Consider the following 21,137-nt stretch of genomic DNA (forward strand, 5'->3'; position numbering starts at 1 on the left):
ACAAAAGGTCGCGCGATAGAACAAGCATCGCGATGGGATTGGACAGGAAGTAGTGCGTCGTTTTGAAAACCTCGTGTTTTTATTCCAAATGAATATAAACATAGCCGACTATGCACAGTCTGACCGTAATAAAAGGGGAATAACTATAATTTAAGATCGTGAAAACTACTGTGCATAAACAACAAGAATGTACACAATCAGTATGTCACATAATTTATTGTCATTTATTTATGCCATTGCTACCATTTTTTTGTTTTACAAATGCTTAAGTAGAACACATCCAAAGGCAAGCTTCATTGAACAGAATCACGATTAAAAGTCAATTTGACAAATAAGACCAATAATAATATTTATTTCCTACCATGTTTGCAAAATTTAAACATTCATTTTCTTGATCAGACCCCTCCTTTCTGCAACCGAAACGTCACCGTCAAAGGCAAATATGCAGAGTTTTTGAGTGGTCGCAGGCTTTTAAGACATGCAGCTGACAAGATCATAAAAGAGCAAGAAGTGGCACTGTTTCACATTGGAACTGGATCCACCGTAAACCCCCTATAAAGCCACAAATATGTACTGCACAGCCTACATAGAAGGTGAATATCTGGGAAGATACTGGACTCTTGTCTGCAGAGAAACACCGACAAGCAAAGTAAAACTTTAAGCAACCACTGTACAGCAGTCTGTAATAAAAATTATGAATTCATAGAGTAAAAATGCATTAATAAGACAAAAAAGACTATAGACAAGCCAAACATTTAATGTCTAATTTCATCCTGGAAAAATGCTTTGCTGTATGGACCGAATCTAATAAGAGTGGGTGAGACTGCGAGAATTTACAATGTTTGATACCCTTTTATCAGATATTATGATTTCATTTTTCTACAGCCTACAGGACTCTCATGGAAACTCTACATGTTCTGCATAACAGCAGTACTAATGCTACATATTCAAATAATGTTCAGGGAGATTTGTACTTTATCACACCTCTAGACGGAGTTAAGACAGAATATTGGAACGTATTCAGGGAGACACAGAAAAAAACATGATTTTGGGGGGGCTAAATTAATGCCATTTATATGACAAAGTTGACTGCACACTCTCCGCTATGAATTATTTGACAAGTGTCTTATAATGTGTTGTTCCCCATGAACTAAAACTGCAGTAATGATCCACTGATATTTACACCCAATGTACAAAATCTGCAGCTCTTCGTGAGCTGGGAGTCAAAGTTAAGGTTCATTTGCACATTCAGACGCTCATTTGACTTTGCACACTTGCACACGATCTAGCTCTGCTTTCAACAATACAGCCCATTAGTCAATTAGGTTTGATGCCGTTTCACATGAATCTGTTTTAGTCCAAAGAACACTGCCATATCAGGCACTTTGCAAGTCTTTGGCATTCAGAACAATTTGACAGGGGGACACCCCCTTAAGAGCACTACAGGCTAAAAGACAGGCATCATCGCTCGTTGCTCGTGTGGGAGAAGTGACCTTTGAGCCAAGGAGGAGTGCAGTGAGGTATGTTACTTTGCACGTAAAAAATATTATAGCGCAAATAAACAAAAACAACAACAAATAAAGACGCCTTGTGCAATCACAGTAAAAGTGAAATAAATAAGTCCGCTGAATAACTGTAGGGTGGATGGAGTATCAATAGAACTACTGAAGTGGAGATTATAAAGTAAACTGGGCTATCAGGATGGACACTGGAGTGCAAATGATGCGTACTCAAACATTCATTTTAAAAGACGGCTGCTGCTTTGTAAGCAAAATAAACCATACTGGAAAGAGAGGCATTATGGAAAAGTTGCCAACATATGTTAAGGCAGACGAGCCCTTTTCGGGAAGCGGCTTTGTCGATCTTTCACTGTTTTGTTGATGCATCTGGTCCTGCCACAAGCGGTGCCTTCTGTTCCCTTTGCTTCCTTGTGTCGCCTGTAATTTTCAGACCCTCAAGGTCGAGCATCCTTCCATTTCGGGCTGTAGGATGCCACAAGAGGCCCTTCTTCTTTCTCCATCGGTGTGTGTGCTCAACGGCTCCCCCCTCCGGGCTCTCCGTCCATCCGTCTGGGTTCGTCCGCTGCCGTCACCCCTCCCTCACTGTGTGCTCCCAGTGGCCAGTGCTCGTACTCTGTGTCGGTTGATGGCGTCTTCCAGGAAACCCGCCACCTTCTCGATGTCCTCCTTCGCGCCACGAAACAAAAGACCTCAATCAACACCAGCTTTATTTTGCCTTTAGCTGGTGTTCAAAATACACAGTATGTACCTCATTGATGAAGGCGTAGTGGACTAGCTCACTTGCAAGGTCTTTGGATGTGTCGGCTGAAAGGTGCACATGATGGTAAAATTACTCTCTTCTTTCATTGCAAGTAATGAGAAATATTCTCCTTTTATGACACAGTAGCGGGAAACCTACTTGGAAGGATGTCACAGCTAAGCTGCCGATGAAGTTTATCATCCATCTTTAGGAATAAAGACAGCTAGGGAAGGGATTAAAAAAATCAGGATTAAATTGAGCTCACCTTAATTCATCACCCCTTCAGGTCAAATGAAGATAGAATCATGTACTGTAGATTTAACATGGCGACCAATAAGAGAGCCGTACTGAAATATACCTGACTCACATGAGTTTTGGTCCCTTCATCATTGGACTCCAGGTTACAATGCATCTGAACCACCTGGAAAACAGTCAGTAACATGTCTTTTAAAAGGCTGTAGCTTCAAATTATAAGCCTGAATAACACCCTCACAGGTTGTATGGACGAGAGTACAAGTGATGTTGGAACATTACAAACATCAGGCATGGCCGATATTGCCATAAAAATGAGGTATCAGTTCATATCGACAATGATATTGGTGCACGCGTGCTGTGAAAGGCTAACCTTCCTGGTTTCCGTCTCCTGGGGTTCCGGAGTGGGAGTCTTGACCGTCTCCACCTGCTCCTGAGACAAGGAGAGGGCGCGGGGGACGGGGTGTGGTCGAGATGACGCAAAGTTCATCAAGGGGTAAATCCCATTCCTGAAAGAACAAAATGCTAAAAGTCCAAGCGGATTGCCATTATCACGTACACAACTTGTGTGAAACACTCACTTTACATCCTCCAGAAACTTATCCAGTTCCAAAGGGGACACGTGGGAGTACCTGTCGGAAATTGAAGTGAGCACGGTTAGCGCTGGGCTCCAGGCGATATGTGATCTTTATACGTTGCCAAAAATACCAGGGTGCTTGATTTTACTTTAGCTGAACTCCCAGCCTGTCTTCATGCTTGATCTCTGCCATGACAGCGTTGGGGTCAAAGGACTTGGTCCTCTCCTCCACGCAGTTCTCGGGAAGCAAGTCTGTAGACGCAAATGGTCAAACCTTAAATGCGAAAAGTGCTTTCACAGGGATGGATCCCATGAGCCGGAGACTCACACTGGTTGTTAATGAGGCAGTGGGCGGCCAGCAGCTTGAGGGAGTGGACCTCAAACAGGACCCGGTGGAAGAGAAGGTCGTGGGCGGTAGGACGGAGCTTGGCGTCATGGCGCAAACATGACTGGGTGAACTCCTGCCGGGAGAGACAACCAGCATCAATCGTTTACGTTTTACATTTGATTCTAACGAAGGTGATGAGTGTGAACTCAACTCACTCTCATGAGAGGGTCTTCCAGAGATTGACCTGCATTCACAATGGCCTCCTTGGAGACGGCAGCATCTCCATTGGCCTGGATCTCCAACACTGCCATCTACAGGTACAAATAATCTGTTAACACACGCACACGAGCAGAGACATTTCAGCCAACACTTCTCTCACCTCCAGAGCACAGATGCCAAAGGAGAAAATGTCTATGGCATAATCATCTTCACCAGCTGGAAGCACAAAAGAGGAATGAGGCGAGTGGGTGGGGACATACGGGAAACTTGAAGGAAAAGTTTGTAGTTAATGTTTAACCGCTGGGCTGTACAGGAACACCGGGCTTGTGTGAAGTGAGTAGAATGAAATTACAACATCATTACAGCATGACGTAACAATCCTAACATACAGTACAGGCCCGAAGTTTGGACACACCTTCTCATTCAATGCGTTTTCTTTATTTTCATGACTAATTACATTGCAGATTCTCAAAACTATGAACGAACACATGTGGAATTATGTACTTGACAAAAAAAAATATGTCTTATATTCTAGACATACAGTATATTTTATGTCTTAAAATGGTGTTCTCTCAATGAGCTTCATGAGGTAGTCACCTGAAATGGTTCGTGCCTTTCAGGGTTACTTAGTGAGATTTCTTGCCTTATTAATGGTTGGGACCATCAGTTGTGTTGTGTTTGTCTAAACTTTTGGCCTGTATTGTAGAACTACTCCATTAAACGTACTTCCATATTCTGGTGCAAAAAAATGAAGATTCCTTTGCTCGTCGCGATGTTGCCTCCCCTTGCCTTGGACGTTGGCGTCCGGGAATACTGCGAAGGACAGTAGAATACAGTATAAATCACCACCACAAAATAGATTGACAAATATGGATAAAAAGAAGCAGAAAAAGCACCTTACCATTAACAAACAGTCGATGCCACACTGTGGAAAGAGAATTATGCACGAATGAGATCGATCAGTAAGGTTGGATTATCTTGCTGTAGTGGCATGTAAAGCCCAGCAGGGGTCAGACCTGAGCCGATCTTGATGAGTCCGTTGTGCTGGATGAAGATGGTGTCACAAGTCAGGTTGCCATGGATTATTGGTGGATCACAAGAGTGCAGATAACTTTAAAAAAAAGAAAGGGTTGTTGCTGAGCACTGGCATTAAAAAAATAACAGACACGTAGGGATCATCCAGTACCTGAGGGCAGAGAGAATCTGGGTGCACCATCTTTTCCAGGCCTAAAATACAACACACAAATTGCAGCACAATACTCAGCATTATTTCAACAAGAAGACGGGAGGTATCAAAGCGTTATGGGGACTAAAGTGCGAGCTGGGCGAACCATCAGGCTGCTGCATTACATAACCACTAATCCTGTTTAAAAAATGGATTTGCGTAGCGACTGGACAGCAGGAGAAAAAAAAAAAAACACGCTGTGACGAGAGCCAACACCGACCTTCACATTCATGGTCTTGTGGTTCTTCTTGGTTTTCTTCAGAAACTGCTTGAGGCTGCCCGATGACATGTATTCAGTGATGAAGATGACCTGCAGAGGGTGCACGGTTGAGTGCGAGACACGTCTAAATGAAGACTAGACAAGGTGGGGGTGGGTGGGGGCCTACCCGAGCCTGACTCTCCTTCATGTCCAGCCAGTACTTGTGGAACTTGACGATGTTGGGGTGTTCCACCTGCATCAGGTTCTCAAACATCTCCTTGATCTTCTCCTACAGCAGACACAAAATATTATAGCGTGACAATACTGCTAAATATGCACGATAGACGACCACAATGTATCCCACTGGATATCTGAGTAGGTAAAAGTGCAAGTTTCAAAACAAAAGAAGAGATTCTTGTACCTCCTGTGCTTTGAACACCTTCTTGTCTGAGAAAAGCACCTCATTCCACACCACTTCCACCCCCTCCTCGGTGTCCATGGCCAGGGAGGCGCTCTCCACACCTGGGACATTACCTTGGCTCACCTGCAGGCATAAAGACAAAATTCTATTAATTGTTTCACTTGCTTGATGACAGCACCCCAATTGCAAAATCCACAGCAGCGGGTGTCCAAAGTGAGATCCAGAGGACATTTGTGACCGGCCGCTGTTTTTTTATTGGCCCGCGGCACATTTGGGCAGCAGTGGTGGTTCGATCCTTCTTCCCTTCACGCAGTCATTCTCGTTGTGTCCCTGGGCAAGACACTTCACCCACCTTGCATCCAGTGCTGCCAGTGAATGCCCACACTGGTGCATGAACACAAATGAATGGTTGGAGAGGCTGTAGGCGCGAACTGGCATGTATTGGTTTGCAAAAGTGGCCCTTGCACTCTTTCATTTTTCACAATGGATTGAGCTTGGTGGAAAAAGTTTGGTTTGGTATCCTGTAACTGCACATGCATATTGATCTGCTATACTCTAAAACAATGTAAGCAGGTGGTTGTGTACAATTTTCCAAAGCATGTGCTGAGGAAACTGCTATACAGCAGGCCATAGAAAAAATACAGCTAGCTAACAGGGGGACAATAATGTGTGCCCACCATTTCAATCAACACATATCCCAGACTGTAAACCCCTCTGCTGAAATAAACACAGAGCTACAAATTGCAGTCTTAAGGCTAACCACACAGTCGCAGTTTGTGCATTGAGGCTGAAAATGCAAAGCATTATATCTCTGAAGTACTCAACCAAAAAAAGTATATCGGAGAATATTATAGAGACACACACCCTCCCCCAAAGGTCCAATAACATCTGTAAAAAACTCTGTATAATCCATTCATGGAGATCTGACAGTGCTGTTTCCATTAATAATAACAAAAAAAAGACTCAGAACCTGGATGAAGTGTGGAGTTCCTCCCGAAAGGTTGCTCATTGCAACATATTAGTGCATCAGATCAGAAGGGTAGACCTCCCGCCGCCTCCTGTTACTTAGTGCAGCTGTGGCATTCAGGCCAGATTTGGCTTCAGGTTTTAACAAGCTTCCATTGCGGTGCAAGACCTCTAATTCCCGGTAATCCCACTTCTCGATAAATGAACGGATAATCATTTCTTCTTAGTTGCATCACCCAACAAACGAGAAGCTGCCTAGCGTCAAGCTCCCTTTTTTCCTGGTGACCCTCTGGGATCCTCCTGAAGTACCCCTTAGTTATATCATTCAAACCATTCATGTTGTCATGAATCAGGCCTGCCGACTTAACTCGATGTATGATCACTCTGCTCTTGTCTGATGGAAGCGCAATTACAAATGATTGACACACTCCTCTTTCATTACCGTCATCTCCGCAGCATGAAATTGACAGCCCGGCGTTTATGTCGTGCGCTTGGATGACAGGGTGGCGGCAGATTATTCAGACGTCTCCCTACACCCGCCATTAGAGCTAAATGCTAGGCATTGATAGACGGCACAGAGATTGGCCTTCATGATGTCACCGCGCACGCCGCGCCGGCGATGAAACAGCTTTCAGCTCAACAGGAGCGCGATTGTTCAACGGGGGCCTCAGCCAGCCCACCACAGCAACCACTAAAATCTGCTATTAATTCTCTCATTCCGTCCCCTAAGGACGTTATGTTTGTTTCTTAGTTAGCAGGGTGACTCCACGAGTCTCTCCACAAGCTCGGAGAGGTTCCTTTTGCGGACAATACACACGACTGCAACTCACTGGGAGATGATAATCAGATTACTGGTGTTACCGATCTGGAACTGGACTGGCAGGCAACAGCAGAGGCGGGGATTCCTTCCCCTGAATAGCTGCCAGTGGTGCAATCGTGACACTTGGCTTCAGACGTCAGGGCTTGGCTGTTTACTTTCTCTAGATGTTGAGAAATGCCCGTAGTACACAATCAGCGGTGTTCTGTTGCATGGCCGTGCAAGCCTAAGACTGGTAAACAAGTCTTGGAATCTGATTGGCTGGCGTGAGGGAGGCGGTAAAGGGATTTAGAGATGTTGTATTCATATCATAACAACACTAACTTCTGTTCTGACGTGTGCTAGATCAGGGGTTCTCAAATGGTCTCAACCTGGGGCCCACATTTTCCAGTGGTCATGAAGTCGTGACCTACTTTTATTTAACTCTTATGTTTTTAGCGTTTTTTACACATTTATTTAAGTAATTTTTTTTTTTACCTTTTTTACACTTTATATCAGTTTATTAATTATTTTTACCCTTTAATTTCATTCATTGTCCATTTTTAGTATTTTTATGTTTTTATGTATTTTATTTCATTTTTATTTGTATTTATTTTTTATTGATCTTTTCTTTTACTTTTTTTTAAGTAATTTTTGTTTATTTTCTATTTTTTACACTTTTATTTAAGTCATTTTTATTATTTGTCGAGAGTTGTCGACAATTTATTTTTTCATAGGTTTTTTTAAAACTTTTATTTAAGTAATTTTTATTTTTATGTAATTATTTTTGACACTTTTATTTAAGTCATATTTATATTTATTTTTAATATTTTTTACACTTTTATTTAAGTCATTTTTATTTATATTTATTTTATTTTATTTTTTACACTTTTATTTAAGTCATTTTTATTAGTTTTTTTAAAATGACACTTTTATTTGAGTCATTTTTATTTATATTTATTTGTTATTATTTTTTTTACTTTTAATTAGATTAGGTATTTTTAAAACTATTTTAGTATATTTTTGAATTTATGCTTTTATTTATGTATTTATGTATGTCATTTATACTTTTATGTAAGACAAACCAAGCAAATGCATTTGTTCTTTTAAATTGCCAATGTTATCTTTTTAAACATTAATACACACAAAGTGCATTTTAGAGGAAGTTACTAAAGTTTTTTTGTCAAGAAAATGACAAAAAAAAAACATAATTGCATGCACATAAGTACATAAATTAAAATTAAATATCAAAATTGCAGTAAATAAGACCACAAAATCACATACCGTACAATGAATATATCCCATACAGGAAGATGACTAGAATATTGCTCAATTTTACGTCAGACATCTCCCGACCCACCAGTTGAAAACCACTGGTCTAAATAAATCTCATCAGGCAAATCAGGTCTAGCAAGAACGCTCAATTTTTAGAGCCAAAACCTGAAAGCTGCGGTGCGAGATACGACTCGAAAATCCAGACTAAGTTTGCGCAACCCCATGTCAGAACACTCTCTAAGTTCGTCTTATTTATTTATTACTATAAAACGCTGACAAGAAGTAAAAGGCTTTAACTATTCAAAGTGCACGAGGGAAAATAAACAGCTCCAAAGCTGTGGGAGGGAAAAACGAGGTAAAAATAACAGGAGGGACGCATCAAGAAGGGCACTCGGGATAAGTTCCTGGGGGAAAATAACCAAAATATCCCGAAGCAACATTGTGGCTTTTGCAAAATTCCAACAAAACGGTGCAAAGTGACCACCTCGACATCAGTTTGGAGTTGTAAATGTGTCACATAACAAAGGTGCTCTCTAACACTCAATCTTAGCCTTGTCTATTGTATGCAATGCGCACTCAGACAGGTAAAGCGTGTGCTGTTGTCACGGGCGATAAATGAAAGAAGATCTTTGTCTGAGAGTCTGAGTGGGTACACAGCGCGTCTCGGTGGTGACAGGCGGCCTTGTGGCCCACTCGTTTGCGTACGTCATCGCCAGCCGGCCTCATCCTACACCTCCAACCGCCGCCACGAGCTGGCACCCCGCACCGCATGAATATTTCATGTGGACGCCAGACAACAGGCTACACCCATGAGAGCGACGATGGCTGCCTCCTCGGGTGGGGTGGTGTATGCAAATGAGGCTGTGTTGGCTTTTTCTTTCTTTCCGAAGCTGCGCAAGCACAGCTGGAGATGTGCAGAAGGTGCTGCTTTCATGTGCAAGTGCATTGTCTTCATATTGATGCACGCCGAGTACGAGTACGTGGCAGCAGCATCAATCAGATGCTTCCGTACAAGCGGAAAGGTATGGCACACAGAAGATACGGGACATTACTACAGTATGGATATGTTGATTTGTACACTTGTGCCCCAGAGAAGAAGGCTCTCATTGCTCGCCTCCCTCCCGCCTCCTCACCACGTCCCGCCAGTGCCAGCACGCTGAGCCACTGACCGTTTGCTGACCTTCGCCAGCCAGCCGCACAATCCGCCTCCGTCGCACTCTCGCTCTCTCTCTAACCGTCTATAGCCCCGAGATGTCACATGTACCCGTTGCAACCAATCTCAATGAAGCATGTGTGTGCGTGCGTGTGTGTGTGTGTGTGTGTATGTTTTCAGCGTGATGACATAACAAGATGACACCCGTCGGATAAAGGACATGAAATATTAAAAGCACCTTTTCTAATCTAAATGTGATGAATGACAGGACATCCGCAATGGACGCTAGCACTCGTCGCTGTGCAAGGGAATCAGGCTCGACTAGTCTGAATTCACGACAAGTTCCGTTCCTAGTAAGTTTAGTGTACATGAATTGGTTCCAGATCTGACCGTGATGAGTGAATTTCCCTGAACTAGGATTATATTTTCGTCGTTAAGAGCGTACAAAACTTGTTTACGACCTTCCAAATCCGTTTTTTAACAATACTAGAGCCCTCTAGACATGAAAAAATACAGCTTATTCTTATTACCCAATACAGCAGACACAATAACATCAATGAAGACTAACAAATATACACTCACTCATGCATTTATTTTTTACTTCCTGTTTCGTACTTCCTGTGGTGGCTATTGTCTCAACATAATGCAACATTACTGACACCCAGTGACCAGTGACCAATACTACATTTTACAATGCGTTTTCTGAATGCCTTATATATGTATTTTAGTTTATTTAGCCATTTGTATGTTTGCAAATGCTTAATTTAGACCAAATATATGTCAAATTTGCTGAAACATGCATGTTTTGAAACTAACAATAGGCTGCAGTCAACAACGAAACAGCGATGATTTATTAATTCATATATTTTGCAAAATCTGTGAAGCTGTGAAGTTCAAAGTCACTCACACAGGAAACAGAATACAGTAATTAAAAATGTAATACAAGAATCAAATGAAACGTGCATTAAAAAAAAGAACAACGTTGTACTTTTATCCCTGTGGTTGTCCTACCTCCTTAAAATATTGTCCAGTCTAGACGGATAACCTCCTCTTCTCCTCCCAGATCTCCTTGTAACAGCACACAGAATCCATGACCCCACTAGCTTTCAGTAATCTGTATCCTTAATAATGGTCGTGACAGCCGAGCGGTTTTATTTGTGGCCATTTCTCTTCTCGGCAGTACAAAGTGCAAAAGTTAAAAAGCGATACTGTTCTGCATTCTGCGTTCTTGCTGTCCGCCACGGACTCTGTAACTACCTCTCGAGCAAGTCTTGCATTCACGGACCAAAATTACGTTTTAAATTAATTTATAGGGCCGTGTCCGTAACCACGAAGCGTCGTAACCCTATGACCAACAAGTAACATTAACTGCTATTTACAACATTTGCAAGTGCCGCAAGGCATGCCGGGTAGTACAGCGGCAACAACAATATGAGCTATCAACAATAAAACATTGGCTTTCCAGAGTATGCTCACGTCCCTCCTTCTTTACTTCCCGGACGACCTCCTCAACATATTTTGCAATCAAGCAAATCTGCAACAAACGCAGCACAAGCTACCCAGCATGCCTTGCGGCAAGACTACATGGGTGTAATTTTGGGCATGGGTGTTTTGCGTTGATATTTGTATGCACACATGGCGCGTCACGTGCGTGTTGACGTGCTGTGTTGTTCGGATCGCCTTTTTGTACAAGCTACAGATTGTATTCTGACTATTTCCCCTCAAGCGTGCCACAATAGCACCGCAAGTCATGTTGCTGGATACGGTGTAAAAACAGGAATTTGGGAACGGCCGGTGGGCCAGATTAAGACGCTTTGCGGGCCTTTGCCCACCCCTGGTATAACTCAACAAGAATCAGGAGGCTGGGTTTACTGCAGTTTGTTAGCGTGTGTTTAGCTCTGTGCCGCAGGTAAGCAAGGAGCAGATGGGAGAGGGAAAAGGAAGTTAAGAACAGTTACATAAATGTGAAAATGGTGTTCAACAGATATAATTGTTAATCACTTCATCAGATATGGGTATGAATGCTCATTGTGACATCCCATGATGTTGGCAGCTGATGGTGTTGTGACTTTGTGGACAAGGTCACGGGGGGCAGATGAAATGAAATTAACAGAGCTCGGTTCTCATCACGTCTTCATTTCCCCGCTCAAGAGTCCCCATCGTGAGGAATGCAGCCGAGCGAGGCCGTGCGTAATGAAAACTAGCGCGTCGCACGGTGGGTCCTTCACCAGACAATCTCATTTCATGTTTGAGGTTGCCGCAACTGTCCTCCTTCCCATTGTCACCGTGACAAAGCCGCGGGTTTACAAGGAAAGGCAGGGGAGGGACGCATTCAAAGCGTGGCGAGCTGCACCGGCCGGGACGTGACGAGCATAGCAAGCGTTGAGCGGCCTTGTTACGTAAGAGTTTCACCCTTTCACTCCTCTTGAGAGATGAGGGTTTAATCTGCCATTTGCCTGCAACGACAGACATGCAGGACATGTATCCACCTCACACCAGTTCAAGGCCTGCAGCGCATGTTTTGAATACCTTTGCACCTGTTAAACGAGGGCTGGCCATCATAGCAGAAAAGCAGAGCCGATAAACATCTGTGCAAGTGTTCGTCTTAGCTTGACTTTTCCCCCTTGTTACAGTCACACCCCTCTACTCCCACCAATCAAACAAGCCTACAAGGTCAGCCCGTGATTCTTTACTTATTTGCTCACTAGATAAGAGCCCTTTCTGCTGCGACGCGAGCAAGACCACCTCTCTACACGGCTTTGCATGTTAACACCGACTCAATAAATAAAGCGAGTGTGGCGCCGCCCTGCTGTGTGTTTTTAAAAGTTTCCAGTTGAGTCTGTACAGTACAGATAAATAAATAGATATTATCAGTTTCAAATCAGGGGGGCACAAAAACATTTCTGTCCCACAGTGCGGGCATGACAGGAAATAATTGAGAACCCCCGCCCTGCTGCGATGCAGGCATTCGTTAGCAACAGCGCGGCTTCATGTTATCTCTGTGCTGCATTCGAGACGGCTGGGAAATCAGAAATATCGCAGTTGGGCACTTACAAGGTTCAGTCACATGCAAACAAATGTGCTAGACAGTATTTTGCTAGCTTGTTTCAATGCTTCAGTCATTCATGGGTTAAATCAGCAGTGTCCAAAGTGAGGCCTGGGAGCCATTTGCCGCCCACGGCAGTTTTTTATTGGCCCGCAGCACATTAAAAAAAAAAAAACTCAACAAAGAAAGAAAACAACTGCAAAAAACAGCAGTAATTTTACAAGAATAAAGTCAAAATATTAAGAGAAAAAGGTTGTAATCTAATGAGAAAAAGCCGTAATTTTACGTTGTGATATTATGAAGAAAATTAATAATTTTAATAGCATAAAGTTGAACTATTAAAGAAAGATTTTTTAAAGCCGTATATGACAAACTAACAAAACAACAAATAGAGCCAATAAAATAAAATCAGAATATTATGACAATAAAGTCAGAATTACAAGAAAAATATTTACTCGGAGAAAGTTGGACAATTAACAAAAAAAAACTGCTGTAATTTTACAAGAATAAAGTAAAAATATGAAGAGAAAAAAGTCACATGCTAAGAATAAAAAAGTTGCAATTTTACGGGAATAAACCTGTAATATTGTCAGGAAAAATGACATCATTTTAGCAGCATAGAGTTGAAATATTAAAGAAAAACTGTTTTTTTAGTCATAATATTATGAGAAATAAGGATGTAATTTTTGGAAAATTAAGTTGGGAAAAAAGTTAGAAATAAAGTCCAAATATTATGGGGTTAAAGTTTTAATATTGCAAAGAAAAATGTATTAAAGGTAGATTAAGAAGAAAGTTGAAGTATTTGGAAAATTAACAATAACAAAAATGCGTTCATACTGATAAATAATGGGCTTTTGCAGTTTTTTATTGAAATATACATAACTTCATAGCATATCTACGTACGTGTGTTGCTTTACAAAATATTAAAGTGGCCCTTGCATCCTCCCATTTTTTAGTATGTGGCCCTCGCTGGAAAAAGTTTGGAAGTGGGTTAAACCGTTTGCTATCAAACTTGAGTAGTAGTTTAAAAAAAAAAAAAAAAAAAGAACAATTTGGAGGCGTGTGAAGAACATTTTGCCAAGAGAACATGAAGTGAAGAAACACTCGGCATGACCACATGGCTCAAGTGTTTCCACTACTGTTAAAAAAAGATGTCACTGTGAAAGATAAAACCTTTCACAACTCTGCTGTCACGTTGCCATTTAGGGTTCTTTGCTTTCTCTGCCTTACATAATTATCTAAAAGTGTTTATCTCACCATACAGTTTGAAAGCAAAGAGTCATTCTGATCACTAGCCCCCCCCCCCACTGCCTCCCCCACAGTGAGGAGAGCAGAGGACCGGGCTGAGGGTTTTACACACATTGGTCTTTTTTTAACCACGCAGCCCAGTTCCTGGAAAATAAGCAGCAGTTCCACAAGTTCTCCAAAAGAAAAACGGTGTTTTTGTTTTGCTTGCCTATACCTGGCCTGCTTCCCGTTACTTATAAAAAATGCAAATGACTGTGGAGTACTTGGAGTCTGCCTGCATTAAACGACAAGGCCGGGGATGTGTGCAGCCTTACTGCAGTGCCGCGTTTGCAGCAAAGAAAGGAGAAAAAAGAAGAGTAGACAAACATCACAGCAGAGCAGGATAAACCACTTTTTTCAGCGCTCTCCACTCCTTCCTGCATTGTTCATGCATCTAAATTAGCCAAGCTCGCTAAGAAGGTGTCCCATACGGACGAGCGCAGATAGAAAAGACCAAATATGAATGAAAAAAAAAAAAATCAGCTGTCTTGCAGGGTTTCTCTCCATGATGGGCTCAAAGCTGTTTGCAGCCTAAGAGGTTTATACGGCTTATCCTCTCAAGCGACGAGACAGAGCAATCCCAGCGACACAGACTACTCCCTGGGCACTTTTCAGCAGCATCCTGCTATGCCATTGATGCATGCCCTTAAACATCTTCATGCCGTCGCTGAGAGGGAGATATCCGAGTGTGCGCATTTGTTTAAACATCATGGAAGTAGGTGGGCGAGGAGACAACAAACACGTGCAGCCGGGACAAAGCTGGCCCCATAAATTAGTAATAATAATAATAATAATAATAATAATAAAATGCATCAGGCATGGTCCTGATTGATCGCCGCCTGCAGCACCAAAACATTCCAATTCTGAACACAAAGTCGCTTTTCCATCCCACAGCGTATTTCCGCTTGTGTGGCACAATTTGATTATTTCATCCGAGGAGAACGACGTCCACGTACGGTAAATTTATGCATGAGTTGCGTGTTTCTGCATCGTTATTATAGGCCTCCTGGAAAATTGGTTCTCTTATCAGATAGCAAAACATCTGAGTGCCAATCACTTTGTTCTTCAATGCAAAGTCGTTGTTCCCTGCAGGCAAGCGGAAGGGAAATAAGACACTTCATTTCCCACAGTCGACACGTCAGTTGATGATATTGATTAAGTTGACAAAGTAGTGGACTAGTCGCTAACTGGGATGCTAATTTAGCCGCTGGTTTAGCTCCTTACTGTCAGCAAGTAGGAATGTTAATTTGGCAAGTATTGTGAGTAAGTACAGCAAGTAGGTCAAAAATATATTAATTAATAAAGCATGCTGTTTCGTGGTTTAATACGGCCTGTTACTAGTCAAAAACTATACACACAAGCAAAATTTCACATATTTTCGTTTAAATTAAGAAAAAAAATTGCTAAATATATAAAGGTAAGGCATTCAGAAGATGCATTCAATGACGCTGGGAATGATATGTCGTATTCTGCACTGGTCACTAGGTGTCAGTAATGTTACTGTAATGTTTGGTGACAGCGTTGGCCAGATAGGCTTTTTCTGCAACTTTGAATTATGTCACAACGGGCACAACAATCCCTCATAAAAACTGTTGCTGCAGTAACTCACACCAAGCTAAAACTCAACTCTGAACCCCTGACTCTTATTTTTGTCTTAAATGGCTTATTTTCTCTTATTGTGTTGACTATATTGGCAATACAAGTGTAAAGGTGACTATAGGGGTGTTATTTAATGTTTAGAGGGCTCTAATAATGTTAAAAAAACGCATTTAGAAGGTCGGAAACAGGTTTTCTATGCTGTAAATACAAAAGTATTCCATTTATAAATGAGAAATCCTACTTTGCAGAAATTCACTTATCACGGTCAGGTCTGGAACCAATCAATCACGATAAAGGAGGGATTACTGTAGCGTACTAGGAAGTGTGAGCCTTCACTTCAACAGCTTAAAATACGAGTAGTTAGCTTAGCCTCTGCTAACAACCAGCAAGGGTCCAGAATAAGGAATCTAACCTCAGCGTCCTTTATAGCTCAATTCTTGACTGGCTGTGATTCATCAAACAGGGCGGAATCTTCCAGTGCAGAAGAGTTGTGCATTAGTGTCTCATGACTGTGATGCACACATCCTCAGACGCAGCCCAATTGTGCGTAATGCTCTCTAATGCACTTTTAGAGTGTTGCGCAGCTTTAAAAAGAATGCAAAGGCATTCGAGGTGGGTGTGGCCACGGTCAATAAGTCATTGCTTTGACATTTGCACCACCACCCCCGGCCCGCCGCCCGCTGCTGTCAGGAAAGAAGGGCAAGGTCTTGCGCCGCCCAGCAGGTGCTGGGATACGGTACGTGCACTGCACTTGGATCAAAGAACACACGTGTATTGGTCCTTAAACGTCATGAGAAACCTCCTGGAGCCCCTGCAGGCGGCTGTGAGAAAGCCTCTGAATCCCCTCTGTGATTATGTTCAATAATGTAGGATGTCGTTACATTCCTTCACAGTCTTTATCTTATTGTTTTTGCCCTTCTGGACTTTGATGGCGGCTATTGGTTTTGAACACTTCAAACACGCCACGGCTCTGACACATTCCGCACGGACCAACGCTGGGAAAACATCCATGTGCCAGATGTCCGGCTGCAGTGACAGGAACGTCGCAAGCAAAAAGCAGCAGGCTCTTTGGACGCCCTGTCTACGTGACGTCAGTTAGACAGCGAGAGTACAACAGCACCTCTGCTGGTTGCTGAGTAGTTGGCAGCGCAGGGGTGTCCAAAGTGCGGTTTATTGGCCCGCGGTACATTATGGAAATAAAATGAAACCAAAATAAAACAAAAAAGATTGGACACCCGTGGTTTAGCCTATTTGTTGAAGAAAAACAAAATAATGAAACTTACAGCTCCCACGTCTGGAACTGACTGACGGATACTTGGCAGCAGAGATGGTCTTTGAGTATTGACCGAGTCGTTCAAAACTTGCTAGTTTTTGACTGAGCCCCGACTCACGGGCATTCGTCTCTGTTAACTTGTTCACTTGCCCTGCTGCCGCTAGCTAGATCAAAAAGGAAATCAGTACGAGTGTTACGAGAGGTGATAGGAGTCTCAATGGGGTTTTTTTGCGCATGTGCGCCGTGACACTCGACTCGAGTGAATCAACTTCTCCATCAACTCGAGTGAGTGACACATGAAAACTCGAATCAGTAAAAGGAATCGAGAGTGCCAACCTTTATTTTAAGATGTGCAGTGAAGCCTTTATTTGGTTCGCGACCGTCAAAAGTGACCGTTTGAGCGCCTCTTCTCTCACAAGTGAAGCCAACAAGTGATGGGGAGATGATAGATTTTTCACTTCAAAGTCCATTTTGCATAACGGAGGACCTTTAGTAACATGTTTGATTGGACTTGAGGGTTAGGGGTTCAGCGTAGGCATCTTGAAGACAGAAAAGTTGGTCGCCTGTACTTAAATTTGCTGGGAACGCAGCATAAGTAAACAGGAAATCGCATTTCAACAACATCATTGTCAGTCACTGACTGAAAATAATCTGTGATCCTAATCTGAAGCAACTTCTCGCTAGTCAGGAGACATGTTGTGATGAAAGAAGACACACGTACACATACACACACACACACACACACACACACACACACAGTTGACCAGGAAGAATGTTCCCAGCGTCACAGCTTCTAGATGCCAGACATGAAACTGTGAGTAAACAACATCTTCACATGGGTGCTCCTGTTTTGTTTTGCAAGCTCCCTTCATGCTTTTCCCAAAGCCTTCAACAGAATCTGCTCAAAAGGCAGCAGTGAGCGTTCCTCGCTACATCTAATCTATCTAATGTTAGGCTGGGTCAAACACTTCTAGGTCATAAACCAGAGCATGTCAACACACACAAGAATTATCCCGTTAAACCATTCATACATCTAAGACGGAGAGTCATGTGACCTCACAACCCAGCAATAAAACAGTAGTGGAATTGGCTGATTGTAATGTTTTGGCTTTGTTTCCGCCAAGCAAGGCTATTAAAAATGATTTGTGGAGTGCGTCCTTTGGTTGGGGTACAGGCCGTGCTGTTACGGTGCCTAAAGGGCCGGAGCTAGACCAACTGCCATACGTTCATTGGTGGACACACACAAAAGAGCAATGTTGTGCTCGTATTAAACCACCCTTTCACATCAGTTGTGTCCATGAGAGCACATTCTCGTGCATATTTAGCGACAAGCTACCCAAAGTAATCTGATTTTGACACGTTCGTTGGCGTCTTTCCGAAATGTCGCCATTCTGGAAGCTCCACAGGTGACTCAACCGCAGTTTTTTTTCTCTTTCATGTAATCATAGCGCTGCTTAATTTCCCGTCAAGTCACATTAAAAAAAAGATACCCGTTGCAGCTGCTTTCCGCCGCTTCATAATGCCTCAAGAAAAAAAAAGTGCCTTCCTTCAGAGCCACGGGGATTAAGCCAGCAACTAAACCATGTGACAAGTGTTTATTTTAATACCCCAGCTCAATAACAAATCAAGCAGCGCGAATTCTGCTTGAACTTTGACACACTGACTTATTTACCGGCTATGCATGTTCCGCTAGGCGATCCGCTGCAGGCTTGTCGAGTGTAAAGAAAGCAGGAGTAAGATGGCGACCAATAACGCGGGTTTTGCACCGACATCAGTGCCTATTGTTTTGCGTAATTATTAAAAGGTAAGCTAATCCACTCGTATCAATGACTTTGGACGCCATCTACCTATGCTGGAATTGAGTGCGTCCAATCCCCTGTACGTGATGCTGCTCACAGCCACTAGGGGGCATATCTGGCATTGTATAATCCCTGTTTACCAGCGATGTTTACATGCAAGCATGTTTCACAAAGTGTCATGGCAAGCAGAAATGCTAATTAACTAAATGCTAAATAAAGGAGCCACGTGATCTCATGACCTGATGCAACACACAGCTCTTATCGATGCGCTAAGCGGGCGGGTGAGTGGGAGTAATGGAATCGCTACAGTTAGCTAATCAATGGGTGGAACAACACCAGGCAGGGGCCGCCAAAGGCCGCGGGTGCTTTCCGGCGTGGCGGTGCGAGGTCAGGTGACACTGGCAAAGGCAAAGGAGTTGTGCGAGTGAGAGATAACCTTCATGTTAAAAGTTTATCTGCAGTCGTCAGCTGCACAGCTCGCTGAGTCGTACATGGCCGCCTTGCTCGCTCTCTGATAATGAAGGGTCTTGTTTAAACGGCTTGTTTGCTCCGTCACGACGCACGCAGCAGCAGCTTGTTTAGTGAGGTACAGCACACATTATGAAGTGGACTGAATTAAGATTAAAGCCATCAGGAAAGCAGAGCTACACGATTGCTCCAATGCTATATGCTTGTCACCTGTTGCTAGGCAGATTTCATAGGGAATTATGCAAACCTTGCGCACGTGTTTTCGCAAAGACAATTGAGAGGATTCAACAAACGCAACGTGTTTTTGTACATGTTAAAAACTGTTTAGAGTCTCCAACAAACTTAACGTACCTGTATTGGGAAACATCAACCTGACAGGTGTTCGGAAACATCGAAGACGATTCCCGTACGTGTCTTTTTCTTAAACATTGAAACACAATTAGTCTTCAACAAACCTAACAAGTGTTTTTTAGAAACTTCAAAGACAATTTAGAGACTTCAACAAACAAAACATACTTTTTCGTCAACATTGGAGACGATAATATACGATTTTTTGGAAACATGAATGCAATTAATTAGATAACAAATTTAGCTGGTTGATAATTGCGCTACAAATTATCGTCGATAATCGACAGTATTGTCAACCGTTTTTTGAGACCATTTTTTAATGAATGATTGTCATGAGGGGTGTAATTCACATTTGTACCACTAGCTGGTACTCATAGCTTACCTGTGTGAGCCACATTAGCTTGACAAAGAAGTTGCGTGGATGTATAACAACAAACACAACGACGACAATATGTGATTTTTCAGAAAGATAAATTTAACGTACGTGTTTTCTGAAACACCAAAAACAATTAGTGTTTTTAGAGACGAGGGAGACTTCAACAAACTTCTCGTACGTGTTGTTGGAAGTGTCAAGGCCTTCAACAAACTTAAACTTAACGGGCACGTCAAAGACAAGCTAACAGGAGTTTTCGGAACAAGATTTTTGCCTTCAATAAACCTGAAACGTCAGAGAAAAACGTACAGTCTTTGATTAAACTAAAGTGCATGAAAGGGTCAAATTGAGAGACAGCTGTCAGTTTTTGGCACTGAAAACTACAAGCAAAATAATACACGTTATTTCAAAAAGTGAGGCTTAATTTCTTTGCAAAGACAACTCTGGTATTGGATGTTATTAAAAAGTGTATTAAACGTCTACCTAACGTTGAAGTACCGCACTCGCGCACGTACGTGTCAAGACGCACATACGTAGACACGCCCACCTTACCTGCTCTTTGCGCTTCTGCCAGCGTCCACAGGGGCTCTCCTCCAGGATCTCACTCTCATCCTCGCTCTCCTCCTCTTTTCCCTCCGATCCCGATTTCCTCTCCGGGACGGACATCGTCATCTTCAGGCTGTTTGGTGGCAAACTGCACCTCCCTTTCCCACCGCCAGTATCACCCCAGGCACCAGCACCCTCCTGCGTTGTTTCGCTGCCGTAGAGGCGGAATGAATACTCACAGGACGACGCTCTCTCTGTCTCTCTCTCTATCCGGCGTGTCGCTCAAAACATCTACATTGGCAAAATAAGATGTAAGAGTTTGGTTCTCTTCCTGGTAGAGAGAAACGCCACACCCCCTTTTAGGTAAATAGCAGACACAGGTCGCAGCTCGTCGCTAGCTAGGAATGAAGTACAAAATTGAGGCTGCTCGCTGAACCCTCGCTCCTAGCTAGCCGTGGGCAAGATGTTGGCTCGACGTGGAAAGCTTCCCAGTCAATGCGGTAGCTGCATGGCTCGCTGGCTTTTATGGAGGACAATTTATGTTCCAAGCCGATAGGTGCCGAGCTCCCAGTGTGTGTGAGCCTGCGTCCGAGCCAGCACCGTGTGTGCGTGTTTGTGTGTGTGCGCGCGCGTTGGGGGTGGGCGGGCCGATCCAAACAACGACACAAAGAGCAGTATCGGTATTTGAGTGATACTAGCGCGATAAGACTGATATTATTCAGTCTTCC

The 21,137-nt window shown here is 42.9% G+C and overlaps 1 protein-coding gene across 3 annotated transcripts; it reads right to left on the bottom strand.

The window, feature by feature from the left end:
- Window positions 1-197: 197 nt before the first annotated feature.
- Window positions 198-21,012, bottom strand: nrbp2b (nuclear receptor binding protein 2b). 3 transcript variants are annotated; one of them, XM_054766264.1, is made up of 19 exons: window positions 20,416-20,564; window positions 19,494-19,562; window positions 5,481-5,603; window positions 5,247-5,348; window positions 5,081-5,170; window positions 4,822-4,862; window positions 4,652-4,746; window positions 4,537-4,560; window positions 4,362-4,448; window positions 3,796-3,851; window positions 3,632-3,727; window positions 3,417-3,549; window positions 3,238-3,340; window positions 3,093-3,143; window positions 2,885-3,020; window positions 2,618-2,680; window positions 2,419-2,482; window positions 2,269-2,324; window positions 198-2,186 (listed from the first exon to the last, which is right to left on the bottom strand). In XM_054766264.1, the coding sequence occupies exons 3-19, from the start codon at window positions 5,556-5,558 to the stop codon at window positions 2,100-2,102; spliced, it is 1,362 nt and encodes a 453-aa protein (XP_054622239.1). In that variant the 5' UTR covers window positions 5,559-5,603; window positions 19,494-19,562; window positions 20,416-20,564; the 3' UTR covers window positions 198-2,099. The 3 variants fall into 3 exon arrangements, with proteins under 3 accessions (XP_054622239.1, XP_054622238.1, XP_054622237.1); XM_054766263.1 differs by lacking the exon at window positions 19,494-19,562 and having other exon boundaries at window positions 2,627-2,680; window positions 20,416-21,012; XM_054766262.1 differs by lacking the exon at window positions 19,494-19,562 and having other exon boundaries at window positions 20,416-21,012.
- Window positions 21,013-21,137: the final 125 nt, after the last annotated feature.

The sequence above is a fragment of the Dunckerocampus dactyliophorus genome, chromosome 21 (genome assembly GCF_027744805.1).
Source record: "Dunckerocampus dactyliophorus isolate RoL2022-P2 chromosome 21, RoL_Ddac_1.1, whole genome shotgun sequence".
Taxonomy (NCBI): domain Eukaryota; kingdom Metazoa; phylum Chordata; class Actinopteri; order Syngnathiformes; family Syngnathidae; genus Dunckerocampus; species Dunckerocampus dactyliophorus.

Bases quoted from the DNA above. Each gene is read 5' to 3' on its own strand.
- nrbp2b (XM_054766262.1), bottom strand. From the start codon at position 20,535: ATGACGATGTCCGTCCCGGAGAGGAAATCGGGATCGGAGGGAAAAGAG. The intron at 3,341-3,416 runs GTGAGTCTCCGG...TTGCGTCTACAG, and splicing joins CTGCCTCATTAACAACCAGT to ACTTGCTTCCCGAGAACTGC. The intron at 3,144-3,237 runs GTAAAATCAAGC...AATTTCCGACAG, and splicing joins AGGCTGGGAGTTCAGCTAAA to GTACTCCCACGTGTCCCCTT.